Source organism: Struthio camelus, chromosome 9 (genome assembly GCF_040807025.1).
Source record: "Struthio camelus isolate bStrCam1 chromosome 9, bStrCam1.hap1, whole genome shotgun sequence".
Lineage (NCBI taxonomy): Eukaryota > Metazoa > Chordata > Aves > Struthioniformes > Struthionidae > Struthio > Struthio camelus.
In genome coordinates this window covers 31,117,781-31,135,516 of record NC_090950.1, presented here as the reverse complement: position 1 = coordinate 31,135,516, position 17,736 = coordinate 31,117,781, and the positions used below count along the sequence as shown (strand labels likewise).

The 17,736-nt window shown below is 39.3% G+C and overlaps 1 protein-coding gene and 1 long non-coding RNA gene across 7 annotated transcripts; one reads left to right on the top strand and one right to left on the bottom strand.

Moving 5' to 3' along the window:
• Window positions 1-264: 264 nt before the first annotated feature.
• TRIM59 (tripartite motif containing 59) lies at window positions 265-17,684 on the bottom strand. Of its 6 annotated transcripts, none has more exons than XM_068954325.1 (2): window positions 17,277-17,684; window positions 265-3,741 (listed from the first exon to the last, which is right to left on the bottom strand). In XM_068954325.1, the coding sequence occupies exon 2, from the start codon at window positions 3,736-3,738 to the stop codon at window positions 2,518-2,520; it is 1,221 nt and encodes a 406-aa protein (XP_068810426.1). In that variant the 5' UTR covers window positions 3,739-3,741; window positions 17,277-17,684; the 3' UTR covers window positions 265-2,517. The 6 variants fall into 6 exon arrangements, with proteins under 6 accessions (XP_068810426.1, XP_009666825.1, XP_068810425.1 ...); XM_009668530.2 differs by lacking the exon at window positions 17,277-17,684 and adding an exon at window positions 10,976-11,702; XM_068954324.1 differs by lacking the exon at window positions 17,277-17,684 and adding an exon at window positions 10,075-10,250.
• LOC138068165 (uncharacterized) lies at window positions 10,208-17,270 on the top strand. The gene is made up of 3 exons (XR_011142834.1): window positions 10,208-10,556; window positions 11,701-11,812; window positions 13,709-17,270. It is a non-coding gene; the product is annotated as an uncharacterized lncRNA (long non-coding RNA).
• Window positions 17,685-17,736: the final 52 nt, after the last annotated feature.

Here is a 17,736-nt window from a genome sequence, read left to right as displayed (position 1 = left end):
AATAAAGCCTGTGACAGGCAACATGAAATAACAGGAAATCCAAATAGGCCAAATTATAGTTTGGAATCTTCCTAAAATTCATGCTACAGAAAGTGGTGTAACTAGGAGAAAAATCACACACACACAGCATTTCAACAGCGTGTTCTTTCTTTAGTGAAATTTGCTACTCCTGTCTCACATCACCCGTTTAGCCCAATGTTTCAGCTCTGTTTAGGGTTACAGGGAGGGTTTTGTACAGTAAGGAAATCAAGGTATTAGCCAATCTTAATGTAAGAATACATTTTATTTGTATGCAAATTTATTAAAATATATAGTACATTGATAAGTACAAATACTAAATGTTTTAATCAGTGGTAAAGGTTATTTTATAAATTCATGATGTCCGGAAAAATAAAATTGCATTATAAGCTTACTTAAAGTAAGATTTTTAACTGTCAGGAAAAAAAATAACATAAATGAGGGGAAGATGATGATAGGTCAAAAAAGAAGCCTCACTTGGTAGTGGATATACACTTAGCCCCAGGTTTTGAGACTTACATGCCAAATAATAGCCATCTAGCAAGGCCAAAAAAAAAAAAAAAAAAAAAACACCCCACCTCCTAGAAAGCCAAATTCCAAAATTTTATTTTTAAACTAATGAGAGCATTTGAAAGTCCCAGGTTATACCTAAACACTATTTCAAAACCTGACCTTTGGAATTAATAGGATTTGCCTCTGTAATTCTAACAGAGATAGATTACAGGAAACTTGAGTACAGGTTACAGAAACTGTTCCCAAGAAATAGGTAAAGCCCACTCCTCTCAAGCATTGCTTGTCCATACATTTCATTCAAATAGAAATAATAAAAACCACCAAGCTGCACAGAATAGTGGTAAACAGTATTTGTTTGGCTAGGCTTAATTAACGCTTTATAAATATCAAGATGTCAATATTCTTAGAATCTTTATTTGGCCTTAAATAATACATCACAGCCTCAAACTCGAGGATTAATCTTGCGCTCAGCTCTCACTAAGGTCAAGCGCAGCAACTGATATCTTGCAGGACCCCCATTTGTGACAGCAAGTAGGAAGAGGCATGTTTCATTTCCAAATGTTTTTTTTTTTTTTTTAAGTGTCAAACAGCTGAAGGCTAGCCTCAGAATTCAATCACTATTTAAACAACTTTTACTATTTAAAAATATTCAACAGCAGAATATACATTTTTTCATTTCTAACAAATCAAATACCATTAAACAAACATGGTAAATACTCATTTTTTGTTTTTATAAAGTCATTAGTGAATTAATTGGAAGCTCATCTGTGTTCTGATACTTTAATTACAACACTTACTTAAAGGATATCCCAGTACATAATGTAATCAGCCTATTTATTAATAACTGAAGGTCAAAAATTACTTTCATTTGGAATTTTGCTACTAAGCACAGTTCAGACTGGAGTAGCTCATCAAAAGAAACTACCTGCATTAATAATTATTTGATTATAGAATAAAAAGCCATCATTTTTGTTCTATATCAAGGTAACAATCCCCATTATTTGTGATGAAAAGCTGAAAATAAATGTACACTCATTTTCAAGGTATTTTATGGGTTCTTAACAACATTTGACATCCTTATACCACTGATTTCAATGGGAGTTTTGCTATTTATTAAACTACATGGCTATTTTCACTACATATTAAATGACATAGCAAAAAGGGCTCATTTTAGTAAGCAGTAAGAACTTCCTGCTATACACAGCTGAAACTAAAAATTATATTCAATATTTTACCAGAAGTATTACAGACACTGATCTGAAAATTGGTGATAACTACTTGAAAGACACAAGACTGTTAGACACAGGTTTTTTTTAAAAAGATGAAACTATATCATCCACTAGTAAGCAGGAATCAACAAAATGAAACCCAGATCAACTAATACATGATTAAAAGACCACAGATACATCAATTAAAATATATTTAGAGAGGTCAATAAAATACAAAATATGAACTTTATGTACACCAGAATTAGGGACTGACTGATTCTCCTTGGACTACCCTGTTCTGGATTTGAGGGTTTTTTTTGTTTGGTTGTTTTTTTTTTTTAATTTTGTAGTGCTTTTATTACAAAACTATTTAAATTATGTTGCTTAAGGAGGGGGGGGGAAGTATAGTAAATGTTTGAAGAGCTTTTCAAACTCCTCTAGGTTATAATTTGTAACTTGCCTATAGCTTTCTTACACAGACATTATTTCTGACTAGCTTCCAGTTTAAACAAATAGAAACCCAACTATTTGTTACCTACCTACCTATCATATCGGAACAAGCAGAAAAGCGAGTCTCTTCATTGTAAGTCTTCTCATTTAACTAAGAGTTATATTTTCTAGGTATTCTACCTAGATGAAAGGAAACTCAAAACAAAAAGGAGAGCTATGGAAAAAGAAAAATGTACAGTTTTAGTAAACAACCCAGCTTTAAGCAGAAACTTTAAAAGGGTATCATGGGGATTCCTATATTAATTTTTAATCCAATAATTTGCATTATTCAAAAATAAGCGATTCTCCCTAAAAGTTCCATCAGTAAATTTAACACATGGCACAGCACATCCGCTACAGTCTGCAAATGGGTGCAGAAATCTTGATAAACAAATAACAAGAATTCTGAAATATAAGTGGGAGTAATTTCATTTACAATTGATGATACTGGCTTGTGTAATGAAAGCATAGTTATCACTATTATAAAAAGTAGCATGACTGTTAGAGGATTTATAGCCTGAAAGAATTCTTTAGATTTTCCTCTTTCCTTTTCACTGCTTTTGCTGCATAACTTCCTTTTTGGAATCAGTTTTATTTTTGGAGTAAGGATCTTGTTGATCTGACCAATTTCAGTTTTAGACCACACATCCTTCAACAGGTGCCCTATCCTTGGATAAATCTCAACAGGTTTAACATCCGGTAGTTGCTTTTGTTTCAAAGCTTTTATACGTTGATGTACATCATCAACCTTCTCAAGAAAAATAAGTGGGGACTCCTCTTTTTGAATAGATGTGTTCAGTGACATTAATTCAAGCTGCTCTTCCCTTATTTGTTTCAACTTTTCAATTAGAGGCTCATATTCTTCCAAAATGCGTTTGTTAATTTCATCCAGTGCAGTCAGCAACGCTTGTTTTTTATGCTCCACTGTATCATTAAGTTTCTTAAAATACTGTAGTACTACTTTTTTATCATCTTCAACAATGTTTTCGCACTGGGATTTCTGTTCTTTCAACTTTTCAATAAGCAAACATACATCAGTCCAGTGTTTATCTGTTAGCTGCTCAATAATTTTTCCAGAAGTCTGTTTTTCTTTTACATAGGCACTTTGAAGGTCATCTATTGGATGACCATTATGTTTTCCTATTGTAAGACAGTGACCACACACTAATTTTCTATCCAAAAGACAGTAAACATTCAGTGGTTGTCTGTAATGTTCACTACAGGTTGCAACATCAGGCTGATCCTCCTGCCGGTATTTTTCAATAATAGCTTTTAATGCAAAGTTGATAGGCAATGACTCAGTACCAGATGCAGGAATTTCAACAATACTCCTACAGTTAGGACACTTCAGTGGAACTCTCAATGGTCTCCAAATGGAAAAGTTGCTTGACAGCTGAATAACACCTTCCAGACAATTTCTACAAAATGTATGCGAACAAGGCAGAACACGTGGATCTTCAAATATGCTATAGCAAATGGAACATGTTAATTCTTCCTCAAAGTGATGCATGTCCTACAAAAGAAAACAAAAACAAAAAGCAAATACAATTTAATCTGTTTCTACAAATCAACTACTTCAAAATTGTTTTAGTGACCTAAGTGCCTGAACATCTAAACATGAAATTTAGCGATCAGTAACCTAACCCAAATTACTATTTTGATTGCTGGGGGGGGGAAAAAGGGGGGGGAGGCACTCCCCCCCCAAAAACAATGTTTTAAAGATTTTTATCAAAGTATAAGCTGTACTTAAGTGACTAGATACTGTTCTCCCATTTCCACTTTCTACCTTAAAAGGTGGAAAAAGAAGCAACCTATGTTTTTTTTTTTCCAGTGAGAACCAGGAGAAGGGAGTAATAAAAGTCAGACTATAATTTCTAAATTACCTAAACGTTATCTCCCACTATGAGTAGCTTTTTCCCCATAAGAACAGAGTAATAACTACATTAACAAATTATTTTTGTAACTTGTCTCAATACTACTTTTGTAATATAAATAGTCATTCGAGCATTAAGCAGTCAAATCTACTAAAAGCTACCTATAGATTCTGGCACAAATAAGGTAGTCTAACTTATTGGTCCTTAAATACAATTGTACTGATAGTAATTAGACTTGTAGTGCTATTGCTTTTAACTCCTGGGTTACTTGAACCAAAAAAAAAAAAAAAACTCTCATTTTTCATCCTTTGTAATGTTTCCTTCTATTTCTTTGCCAACTCAGTAAAATCACACTGAAAAGTCACAAACAATAACATAAATGTCAGTTTTCATAATAAATCATTCTGGTTTTTGTAAAAAATAAGAAAAGTAATTCTAACTTTCATTATCTCTGTGTCACACTTTCCTGTCCCTTCTATGAATTCTAGCATCAACTATTTAGGTTTCACTACACTGCAAAAAGAAGCTGTTCAAGTTCTGATACCTATCAAAGACTCACTACTTCGGGTCTAACCCCAAATCTCAGAGAACTAACATGCAGCTGGGCTACTGCAGCTGCACAATATGCTATTGAATTTCAACCTTCAGTGGCTTATTTTATTCAGTCAGGAAAATAACTGTCGGTGAGCTATATTTAAGGAGGCTATTTTATTCAAATGTGCCCTCCTAATCTTTTTAAATGCAGTAGCATACTTTTGTATTGATATATCGTTTCTCATTGACATCAAGATTAATAAGATTTGCTTTATTTTAAATTAATTTATTTACAAATAATTTAACCGTTAATTACACTTTTTTTTTTTAATACAAACAAAACCTTAAATTGAATTTGCAATCATGAAAAACAGTAAGGACTAAGTTTGACACTACCCACTGAACAATTTACAATAAACAAACTAAGCAGTATGTTTTCTGCAGAAGTTACAGAGCTAAACTGATAGAAATCAGAAGCTAAATACTTAGACCCAGGGTCTTTGAGAGTTAAGTAAGTCAGCTATTAACAGAGAAGCTTATTCTAGTTGTACAGATATAAGCATGTTTATCTCACTTTATTCAGATAGTTTAGTATACTCAAAAGTGAAAGCGTTTAACTAGGAAAGTCTGGTCAGACTTTTTTTTTAAACTGTGATTAAGAGAGAATGATAAAAGTTGTCTAGCAATTGAAGGTCGTCATTACCCGAAATATCAAGTTCAACTCAAGGAGGTATTACTTTTACTTTTTTTTTTTAATAAGCCAATTTTAAATACAAAACATATTTTGATTAATTCATCTTAAAAAAAAAAAAAAAAAACTATCCAACATATTTCAGGTAATTTATTTATAGCTAATTAACCTAAAGCATCAGTTCACTTCTTTGAACTCCACTTTTCAAACAGACCTTCAGAAAAGTCAGAAGAAAACAACCTCCTAGCTACAGAGAATTAGTATCAAGTACTACCAGTCATTTAGCGAAAGATATTCACAACTTTCTGACACTAAATCTACTTATGTAACACATTGTTCTTACTAAAGACTATTAAGTGTTTCTCTTCGTACTGGGGAGCCACAGCCCTTTATTTTTCAGCTTTCCCAATCAGTCACTGTGGCAAAAGGAGTTTGTTTTGGTTTATGTTAATAGTTTCATGTTTTTAAGTGATGTATTCCAAACACTGAAAAAAACCAAAAGTAACACATCAATAATAAAGCCAACATTAACAACAAATCTACTACATCCTCTAGCTAAATAATGTTTTGAAAATTCAATGCGTTCCCATAGTAAGTACACGTGAAAGTTAAAAAGAAGATATATATCAAGTTAGTGCGAGTCTTAGGAATACCACCTTAACTTCACTGATGTTTGTTAAGTTTTTGCTCATAGTGAGAAAAATCAACCCTTAGTAGGTACCTTCATTAATTTTTTTCTCATATATATATATGTGTGTGTGTGTATGTATGTGCATATATATATATATATATATGGGATGAATATAGTTCAAAAAAACTCGTTATGTTTAAAATCTATTTTTTTCCTAAATCCAGCTTTTAATGCATTTTTCCCCCTAAATCTAGGGCAGTAGTTCTCTTCAAATGAGCTGTTAAAAGAAAGAAAATTCCTTTTTAAGGGATAAAAGTTTAGATCACTTGAGTTACACAAAGGACAAGATAAAATTAATCTTCACAAAAATGGGTTGAACTGCAAAGTAGTTGCTTGCTATCATAAAAAAAAAATAAAGAGCAAACTTACAAAACGTATCTTGTCACTACGAGGAATCATCTTCAACTTTGTTAAAGAAAACAACTTTTAGCTTAACCGTATCTACCACTAGCAAATACATGTATCTTGCTGCGAGTCTGTTCAAGTTAACACAATAGCAAGTATGGCCAACCTAGCAGCCTGCATTCAGTGTCGGGACTGTTTCATAACCCAAGATCCTCACAGCCGCTAGCCAGAAAGAGTCAAATACCCATTTCCACAGAAACAGACTGCTCTGTTTCCCAGGCAACTAAGAAATTTGAAAGTGACAGCAGTTGCCTGCTAGTGAACAGCCCTGAACAACTAGAACCGCAGTTACTGCGGCCGCAGCTCTTGCCTTCAGCAGAGACTACTGCCCAGCCCCGGGCCCGGGGCCCAGCCCCAGCCCCGGGGGCCCAGCCCTGGGCCCAGGCAGCGCAGGGAAGCGGCCCCTGCGGGGCACCCCTGTCTGGGGCACCCCCATCTCCAACCCCACTCGGCCACAGGGGCCTCGGAATGAGGCCCAGAAGAAAACAGATTTCATTTCTCGGCTGCCTATTTATTCATATATCTCAAAACATTCAGATTACTAAAGCTGATCCTTGCTATATGAACCCTGCAGTTTTTAATTCATTCGAGACACTAACTTGTGCTCAATAGTTGTGCCCTCTAGAAATACCAGGGAAGCAGACGGTGGAAATACCTAAACGCAATTTCATCCTGCTTTGTAGTAGTATGGTGGAAATATTTCATGCATGAACAATAGTGGAAATAAATTAGTAGATGGTTATCAGAGAGACAAAAAGCACCACGAAACGATAGGGGAGGACCATAATAACATCAGAGCCAACAGGGGACAAAGAAAACAAATACGTTTTCCAGGGGAAAAAAGTAGCAGGAAGTTGGTAAACTGCTTCCCTGCACAGAGCAGATATTTTTCCTCAGATATTCAAAACAACTTGGGGGGAGGCGAGGGGGGAAAAAATCACAAAACCTCCCAGTCCTCAATAGAGCTTTTAAAAATTATTTTATCATAAGAGAGTTACTCAGTATAAGAAAATTACAAATTAGAAGGTGTTCCAAAAATGTAATTGTGTCAGTAATATGGTGGGTTTCAGAAGTATTTTAGCAATAGAAGGCTAACTAATTGGCTATGATTTTATCCTCTTTTACTTAGCGATACTGTAGACTAGGTTAAAACATGTAATAGTTTCAATGCTTCAAAAATGCTTTCAATGCTTCAGCTTTTTTTCTTTGTACACATTTCACAAGTCTGAATTAAATTATTTTAAGCAGATCAAAGTCACATAGTATATTCATCAATAACACTGCATTCCACACCTAGAGATCCAGCCACTATTCATCTAACTAATTACGCTAGCCCTTCTTTATAAACAATTATATCTGGAATACATTGTATACAAGTTTTCAGGTGAACAAATATCTAACAGCATTATTATAAAAGCCATCTGTAACAAGTTAATACACCACCACCCTATACTGGAGGATTTAAACAAGTGAATTGGCGCTTGGTAACAGTTTACCATAATCTAACCTCAACTGTTACAGTTTGCACTTAACGCAGAGGCAGAAGCTAGGTGTGGTTAGGCTCCCCACTTCTTCTTTTGCTCGACGGTCAGAAAAGAAAATGAGGTTTGTTTTCTCCTGAAAGATGCTTTATTTTTTTTAATTCTTAAAACATTTGACTGTGTCCCTTTTATGTTTCAATACTTAGCTCAACTTAAATATTGTCTCCCTGTACCATAGCGGACCATGAAAGTCCTCTTGCACCACTAGCACAGAAGCCCACGGTTATGTTCTGAAAAAAGAGAGATTAAGTGACATTTGCACAGTGCTTACCATGAAAGTGACCTGTAAATGGAAAAGGGTAGCAGAACTTACTCTCAAAAAAGTGGCTGAGCTGCAGCTCCAGCCTTTGTCAGTTCATCAGAATGAAGAGAATCTCCTACACAGCTGTTAATTATGACAATTGTAACAAGATACCAGGCATCAAAAGTTAGAAACAATAGCCATAATTTCACATTCTGTTTTCAAGTCCATTTCAGCTGGACTGCTTACTCCGTGCCACAAACATCCCACACTCAGGTCACAGTAATTCTCAACCAGGAATGCTCTAGTCTTGATTTTTTTTTCTATCTTAACAGTCAAATTTCATAATCAGTCTCCATTCACACCGCAGCTACTGAAAATCATCCCAGACTTTTACGTTGTATTTTTTTATGAAATGAAAAGAGATGAATACAGCTGAGAAGTCTATGTAGTTTGTCTGTCAAGTTGATCAGACAGTTCCCTGCTTTATATCCTTCCACTGGCTCCTTGTCTGCTGCTACCAACAAACTTAACACAAGTTACCGCCTTCAAAAAAAGCTTTACTGCTTGGTCCGATCTGTACTTATTTTTCTTTGCCGAGACTCACTTTCCATCCCTGATCTCTTGCACTCTGCCAAAGCTTCTCGTCTTGACTACTCATTTGTCATTTGCTTTTTTGTAGTTTGCAACGGAGCTCTAAGAAGGAAGACAAACACCTTTACTTCTCACCTACCTGCTCAAGTCCCTCTTTCAGCTCTGATAGACTGAAATCAGAGAGCACAAAAGATAAGTGCGTCAGCACCTCCTCACCTTCTGACACATAACATATCCCCCAAATAGCAGCGTCTGAATCAGTTTCTTAACTGCTGCTATTTTCAACACGCAACCCCCCCCCAATTATCGGGCACCCCAAATATGAGTTTACAAGCGATGACAGGAATTGCATCTATATTAATAGCCAGGATAAGGGATAAACAATAACACCAGGAAATTTGCAAAGGTTACAAAGGCAGAAACGCAAAGGGAGAATACTAAATAAGCTTTCAGCTCTCTGACACCTGAGCATCATCCAAGGACGTACACTTCTCCTAAGCGTATACGACTGCTTGGGAAGTACAGGCTGCTGGAACCTGTAGCGAGTCCTTCATGCCAAGCTGCTCAGCTGGTCAGACAGGCGGTCAGGCGGCCTGGGATTGCTGAGCAGCAGCAAACAGACACACGGTCTCTTCCAACAGTATTGCCCAGCGGCTGACGCGAGCCCCTCCAACTGAGGGGATTAAAAGACTGGACAAAACCGACTAGAGGAAGGGAAGAGATTGTTTTGGACACTCGCGACTTCATCTGAGACACGCTACTGGAAGGCAGAAGCATCGATTACACGCATCAGAGCTGTGACGTCGGGCCGAGGACTTTTAAAACACCTTTTTACAGGCGGCGTTGCCTGAACGTGAATAAGCGCGACGCTGGGAGCAAAAGCTGTCCGTGCCCGAACAAACGCGGCACGCCGGTCAGCAGCACCGAAACCGAACGCTGCCCACAGACGAGCTGCCGGGGCAGGGGCCGAGAGGCAAGCTGGCCCGACCCCCGCCCGCGCCGGCTTCAACCTCACTCACCGGCGCCCGACGCCCGCACTCGGACTCATCGCGCAAGACTCCGGCCAAGCGCGGCCTCGTTAATCCGGGGTAACGACAGGGCACCCACCACCACCTCCTCCTCCTCCTCCTCCTTCGCAGCAGCACCGCCGCGGCGGCCGAGGAGGAGGCGAACCGCCCGCGGCACCGGCCGGGAACCGTTAGCGCCCCGCAACCGCCGCGCAGCCCCCGCCCGCGGGCGCCACTCGCTCCCTCCCTCCCTCTCTCACTCACTCACCGGGCCCGCGTCGAGCCGAGCCGAGCCGAGCCGAGCCGGCCGCCACCGCCGCCGCCGCCCCACACAGCAGCAGCGCCGCCGCCTCCCAGAGCCGCCGCGGCCAGCGCCACAGCGCCGCGCATGCGCCGCGGCCGCCGGCGCCAACCGTCGCCGGGCCGCTTCGCGTTCGAAAGTCAACGGGCAGCGGGCGGGGCGCGCGCCGCCGATTTCAAACCGCCCGCCGCGCGCGCGCGCGCGCGCGCGGCCGGCGACCGTTAACGGCCGGCGGTTGCCCGGCTGCGAGGCGCCTCCCGCCGCGCAGACCGCGCCGGGTCTGCGCCCACACGCTTTCTCTTTCTCGTTTTTCGTGGTTTTTTTTTTTTTTTCCCCGCTTGGGAAACCCGCTGCTGCGGCGCCCCTCGGCTCGCACACGGTCCCAGACCCCCCCCGCCTCCCGGCCGAGCCCCGAGAGCGCCAGAAACGGCCCCCTGGGCTCGCAAGAGGTGAGGAAGAGCCACCGTCCTCGGGCCTGGCAGGTACACCTGCCAGCCGCGGGGGTTGTGAGGAAGTGCAGGCAGACCGATAAAGGCTCTACTTTCCGTAGCGTCTGTCACACGAGTTGCTTTGCAAAAACGGCCAAGTAACACAGCGTTGGAGAAAACAAATTGGACGGTAGTCCTTTACAGGGAATAAAGGGGCCTTGTGCGTAACGAAGAGCCACGGCAGTTCTCTCAGCAGATAATGACAGGGTTAAGGAGGGGTGATATAAAACACTAACCTTAATATTCTGTGTAGTAGTCTGTATAGTATTAGTAAAGGTATTCATAGATAAGCAGTTACATGATTTTTTTTACTGTAAATGCAGACAATTAGACAAGCATAGAGGAAGACACCAAAAACACTCAGGAGAAGGCTTACTTACATAATGGTTACACAGATTGAATGATGCCACTGTTCAGTTAGTGAAGTAAGCAGGAGCAGGAGAGACCTTTGTCAGTAAGGTGTGACTTTTGAAATGAACGATCTGTAGTTGGCTGAGAACGTGTATTGGAATTTGAATACGTAAGAGCATAGGTGTATTTAACTTCCGCAACTGAACATAATGCTGTCAGATCGGTTCTCATAAGAGATCATTTCCTACAGCTACAATGTGTTATATAGTCTTCTGATACAAATCCTCTGCAAAGGTATACGCTTAAAATGGTAAAATTAAATAGAACTGACAATTATGCAAATATTGACTATACTTAACCTTTAAAATAACACAGGAAGTAATCCATGATTCCCAGTGCTTTACAGACTTTGCATTTAATTTGCAAGCAGTAAATTAGGGAAGCACTTAGAGCGTCACTTCAAATACCTACTTGCTAAAATGATGCATGCTTTATCTAGAGTTTAAACAAAATACAGGGTTTTAATATTATATACTGAATTTTCATGCTAGAGAGGAAGAAAACCATAAATGGCAAGAAGCAAAAATGACTAATTAGCAATGATTCATTTAATGTCACCGCCATCAGTAATGAAATGCAAGGCAAACACAAGTGGAAATTCCTTGGTATACGTCTGTGTTATTCTTTTGTACTGCTTTGAGTAATTGCTCTAGTCAGCATTTTACCAGACTGATTTTTCTTTGCATTATGGGAGAAATTCATCCTGAGGCTGGAAACCAGGAAGCATGAAGACTTTAAATTAATCTACTTCAGTGGGAGCAGAAACAGACCTTCTGTCAGTTACTAATCACAGAAGTTCAAAAAAAGTAAGTAATAATGTTCAGTTTAAATTTAAGCTTATTTACCTGTCTGGGTTACTGAAGATAGTTAAGGTTTTTAAGAGAAGCAAAACTGTTACTGCCATACAAAATACTTTAAAACTAGGTGATTATAATGAAGACTATAGAGCATCTCTTCTCCTTGCCGAGCAAGAAAAAAGAGTGAAAGTAATAGAAAGCGAGCAGATTAGGATTATTGTTACTGACGCTTACTGACATGTTACATTGGAAAAATCTCAAAGTTTTATCCATCAAAGTACTCGGTATTGTGTACTGTTTTCACATATTTCAGATTATTCTGTATTTACTATTCATTGAACTACACTAAACTAAAACTGCAAAGTTATTCTCAGACGTAGCTTTTACAATAAATTTGAAAAAGAAATCATGAAATCCATTTAATATTGTAACATAAACTATAGCACATCATCATTCAGGAGTTACCTAAACATCTGTCTTAAAACTGGCATTTAGATGACCTTATATAAATATCTGGGAAACATCTGGACTTATGTTTGGAATAATAAAATTTCATTGCTGTAGTGAACTAACCATACAAGTTTTTTTTAGACACAGTTTATAATACATATAGCTATAATTGATCTTTTTGCGAGTTCAATTGATCTTTTTGTGAGTTTTATTATAACAATTTTTTTTTTTTTTACTTTCCTATGCAATGGATTAGCTAAACCTTGAAAGCACTAAACTCTGAATGTGATCTCCCTTGCAAGTGAATAAGTATGTTATCTTTTGAAGCTTATTCAGATTTTGATCTACAGTCAGACTGTCAATTAATGTGTAATGATTTTCATAATGTAGACAATTGCTTAATGGAAATTCCACTGTAACCACTTATTTTATGTGGGTCACTGGTTGATCATTGGATAGCCAAGATTTTTTATCGCTATCACTTTGAAGTACCTTTAAAGTAAACTTTTGATTACTACTGTGACCTGGTCAGTTATGGATTATTAAAACAAATCTATGAATAAATATGAATCAGTTACAGTAACTGGGAAATAGACAGTAATAATAGATATTCATTCAGAAGCCTGCCAAGGAAACAACTGGGCAATACAGATGATTCACCTGCTGCTTTTAGTAATAAATAGAGCTTCAGTAAATCCTTCGTGTAACCTCTCTTATAAGGAACAAATCTGTGAAGGTAATTGCAAAGCTATCTTTTTATTTTGGCAGTGCTTGTCTTTTAAAAAATCATACTTGTTTTGAGGTCAATTACACCACTTTAGCTTTGAATATGTAACAGCTTAAATTTAAGCTTCTTTGTATGCTATCAAGTTGACATGTTTACTTTTTTCACCTTAGCAGGTTGAAATGGTGCTTCATATCATGGTAGTTCCACTTGTAGTAGTAAAGATACTGCTATCTAAGTGTAACTAGCACAAACAATTTTTCTGAAGAAATATAAGTTTTTTCAACTATCTTAATGATATTGCTTCTATGTTTTTGTTATCATTCTGTTGGCTACTGATTACTTTTGCTATATGAATCTAATTAGGGTTTCTAATGCAGATTTCTTATGATTTTGCCACTGTGCTGGCTCTCAGCATAGTCCCCATAAAAAATTAGATGGATACAGTTATTCTTATCTCTGTTTCCGAGACTGGCAGGGAACGAGGAGGGATTACAAAGAGACCTTTTTTTTTTTTTTTTTTTTTTTTGGACAGAGGGGGGAGAAAGAAACATAGGAAAATATTTTAGTGACCCTCATCTACTTAGATGATTTGTAATAAAAATGTCAGATATAATTTGACCTTTTAACTGGTAGCTCTAGTATTCTGGACAGTATTTGTTTCTGAATAGGCCTGATACAGAGCCCTGGATTACAGTATTACTTGAGATTTCGTTTTTTCTTTCTCTCAGGGCACAGCATACTGGTATCATGCTCAGCAGGGTTAGTGTGTAAGTCCAGCAAGGCCCCTGCCCCACTCCACTTCCAGGGGGGTCTCCCAGCACCTGCTCCGCCTGGCCAAGGTGCAGCTGCCCACAGACTTAGGAAGGAAGAGTCCAGAGTTGGGGGCCAGGAGCTGGCGACATTTCCCTTGCCCTGCCCACCTGCAGCACAGCTCCACAGAAGCAGCAACAAGCTCTGTGATGGGCCAGAAGGATTTGCACAGCCACACCTCTTTGAAAGGCAGAAGGCGAAGGGGCAGCTTGGCTGCAGCTGTAGCCCAGTGCTTAGCCCTTGGGATGATGTGCATAGCTGGGGCCTACCCTAGCTGGGTTGTGGTTCGAGGCCACACGAAAACGATCCAGTTTGTGCTAGGGGCTACCTGGGCCCTTAATCCCAGGTACCCCTCACCTCACTCCCCACTCCTGGGCTGTGCAGGAGTCATCCTCCTGAACTTGATAGCTCTCTGCTGCCTGCTAGCCATCCTCAGCAGCTGTGGTGCCTTGCTGCTTGACTTTTTGGGGCTGCCGTGGGGCAGAGTAGCTGCCCCCCTGTTACACGGCTTAGCTGCCCTGTTTGCTGCCATTGCAATGGCCACAAGCTCCTGCCTCTTGGCACTGACAAGGCGCAACCTCCGCACTGAGCAGGAGCTGCAGCCCTTGGGCCTGTCCTCATTCTTTGGCTCAAGCTTCTTCTTCTGTATCCTTGCTTGTGCCCTAGCAGCCACTGCGACTGGCTGGAGCTGCGCTGCCTTGGCACAGGTTGAACCTGCTGTGGCCCTCCACCATACCAGGGTCAAGCAGCAACAGACAAGCTTACGCCCCACACCTGAGGAAGACAACAGCAACACTCACTGCTTTCCTTCCTCACTGCAACAAGAGAGCAGACTACCCATGGCTGTGAGCATTCCCTTCATCCAGAGGGAAAATGAACTCCAGATAGAGGAAGGTCTCCCCTTCAAGCAAGAAAAAATCGAACTCCAAATGGAGGAAGGCATCCATCCACTCCATCCACAAGGAAACTGACCTCCAAACAGAGAAAAGTCTCTCTCCCACACAGGTAGAGATGCAAGCCCAAGTGTCACAGAGTATCCTTATCATACATAAGAAAACTTACCCCAAAATGGGATGACCTTCAAAGACAGAAAGAATGAACGTGAAGTCGAGAGAAATTCCCATTAATGAAAGAAAAGGCTAACTCTGACACAGGGGAGACCTTTTCTCTTCTTGGAGATGCCAACTACATTGCTCCATGAAACCTGCTCGAGTCAACTATACGGATGCTAGAGAGTAAGAGATTTATCAAACAAGCTGTATAAATTAGAAAATTTGAGCAAAATTCTTGCTTTGCCATGGAGGAGACTTAAGACATTATGAGAAAATCAAATCCTTCCTTAAAATAAACCGTTAGGAGAAACATTAAGTCCTTCCTTACCTGAGGATAGGACTTAAAACGCCTTCCAAAAGAAGGTGACGTCCTTTCCAGGACAAGTGCAGCAGCAAAATGAGGGGGGAAAAAAAAAAAAAGCAAGTCCAAATACTTGCTAAAGTTGCTTAAAGTTAGTCTTAAAATAAGGGATATGGGTCTTCAAATAGCCAGTTCAGTTTTAGGTCCTGGATTTGGAGAACCTAAAACAGTTAATAAAGATTAAAACATCATGGACTTCTTATTCTGGCTTTATTTCTGTACTGGGGTAAGCCTATCTCTTGGTAATGTTAGAGTAGGATTAAGAGAGTATTTTATACCTATGTATATATCTATAGCCTGCCCCTATCCTTGCAAAACAAATAGGTAAAAGGTTCATTTTTCTTTTATAGTCCAAACATGGTGTATTTCTTTCTCAAGCTGTGAAACTTCTTTTCAGTCTCAATTCACAAGATGCTGCTATTTCCAGCTCTTCAGGATCAAATACAGCAGGAATTTTAATAACCCAGTATGGGAAATGGCCCACAAAGATAGTACCTAGCTTCCAGCATCAAGGAAGATCCGTCATGAACACTCTCTGGAAGCGCAGTGAGAAATTAAGAGTCAGAGTATCTGAGCTTTAGTCTGTACTCACAGACTCAAAAAGTTCATCTCATTTACCTGATGATACATATTGAAGCTGTACAGGAGCTGAGGAAGATCTGCAGCACTGTACTGAACCAAGTAGGTAAGATTCAATCTGAACTGAGGTGTAGGCAATACTTAGCGATTCTTGAGCAAGCATTACGGAAGTAAATAGGTCTAACGTCCTGCACGCTTTGAAAAAATGGTTCTTGCTCAAATAATATGGGCATATAGTGCATCTGAGGCAGAAATAAACCTATCATTGTATACCTATACTTAGTATACAGTACTTCCAATTCATTATAACAGGAGCTTCTTGTCAAAGGCTGTAGAAAAGTATGAACTGTGTGATCAGAGTGAGAGTTTGATGGGTTTCAAACAGCTTAAGGAGAAAGAGGTAAGTCAGGGACATGTAGATAAGAAAGAAAAAAAAGAAAAACTTTGAAGAAGAGAAGTAACTACACATGGTAGGGTGGAATAAGAGCTTACTCTCCCAATATTGCTCAAAACAAAAGCTCTAAAGCTTGATACCAGAACAGATGTGAACAGAACTCGACTCAAGAAAGAGAGACACAAGACTGACACAAGCCCTCAGATATTTGCCTCGATTCCAATGCCAAACCAATGAATAGTTACATGGATTCATTTTTTCCCCCTCATTTTCTTATATTTGAAATAGCCATCTTTTCCAGACTAAGAGGCTGTAGCTGTCCATGGTATTGGAATACTCCCCCCAGCCCCAACCTGATGAAGGTCTAAATCAGTTGCATATTTCTTGGAAGATGTTTCTCCAGCTCATCAATGCTCTGAATTTTTGTGGTGGTGGATGGGAATGTATTGGCATGTTACTCAAGGATCTATACTAAATAGAGTGCAACAGCAGAGAACGCCTCCTAGTAATCCACAGTGCCTGAAACAGAGCCCAAATGATATGGACACACAACTTGAGTAGTTTTGCTTTTTGAGGTATAGGCACCACATAAAGTAGAATACAAAGTGGTGCTTATCATCATTTCCCCTCCACCACCATCCGCCGCCAACAGGAAAGTCTTATTAAGGAACAAGCTACAGAAGCAGAGACCAAACAAGGGAGCTTTTGCCAATACTTTACAATGTAAGTAACTGACGTTCACAGGAAGAACGTATGCTGTTTCACAGTCAGTTTATTTTTTAGGTACTTAAAAGCATGTAAGAATTCTCAAAATGAAACAACATTTAATTTGAAGAATTGCCATTCCTAGAATAACATACTTGCCTCATACCTGGATCTGGTACTGATGATACAAAGTCTGATTGCAGACCACCTACCTTTCCATGCAAGTTATGAAACTTCTGTAAAACATTTACAAATAGCTGGTCGTTAAAGCTTCCTGTATTTGCTACTTTTAGTAATAGCAACTTTCAATGCTGTTTCTAGAAATCTAGAATATTCAAGTATAACAAAGGTATTTACATATAACACATCAATAGCTTGATGAAAACAAAGTTTACCTTAGCTTTTGAGCACACGTAACCAGCAGAAATAAAAGATCCCTTTTTCACAGGATTACAAGCAGAAGTGGGATTTCTTTATGCAAATTAAGATTTCAGCCATGTTTCTGTGGGCACTGAAGTGATGTTAACTCTTTCAAAGCATATTGCACACCTTCTGAGACTTATTCTGGCAGCAGCTAAAACTCATCGTCTGCTAGGCAAGAGTTGGTAAACTTCACACATCTTCTGCTACTAATTTTCCTTTCATAAAGTCTATGTGATCCAGATGCCTGACTTCTGTAATTGCTTCCAGCCTTGTGACCAGCATTCCTGCCAGTAATTTGGTGACATGCAGAACTGAGGAAACACTTAGAAGTGGCAAAGAATCTAGAAGTATTGATGCAAAGACAATCTTAATTATAAAGCAGCAAAAGTATCCCAGCAATTTATGCAATATGGTATACTTATGACAGAAAGA

What these genes read in the sequence shown, in the direction of transcription:
- TRIM59 (XM_009668529.2), bottom strand. Translation starts at nt 6,417, where the DNA reads ATGATTCCTCGTAGTGACAAGATACGTTTT. An exon ending in GTAGTGACAAGATACGTTTT is followed by an intron (nt 3,742 to 6,387) that starts GTAAGTTTGCTC and finishes TTTCTTTTGTAG; the next exon opens with GACATGCATCACTTTGAGGA.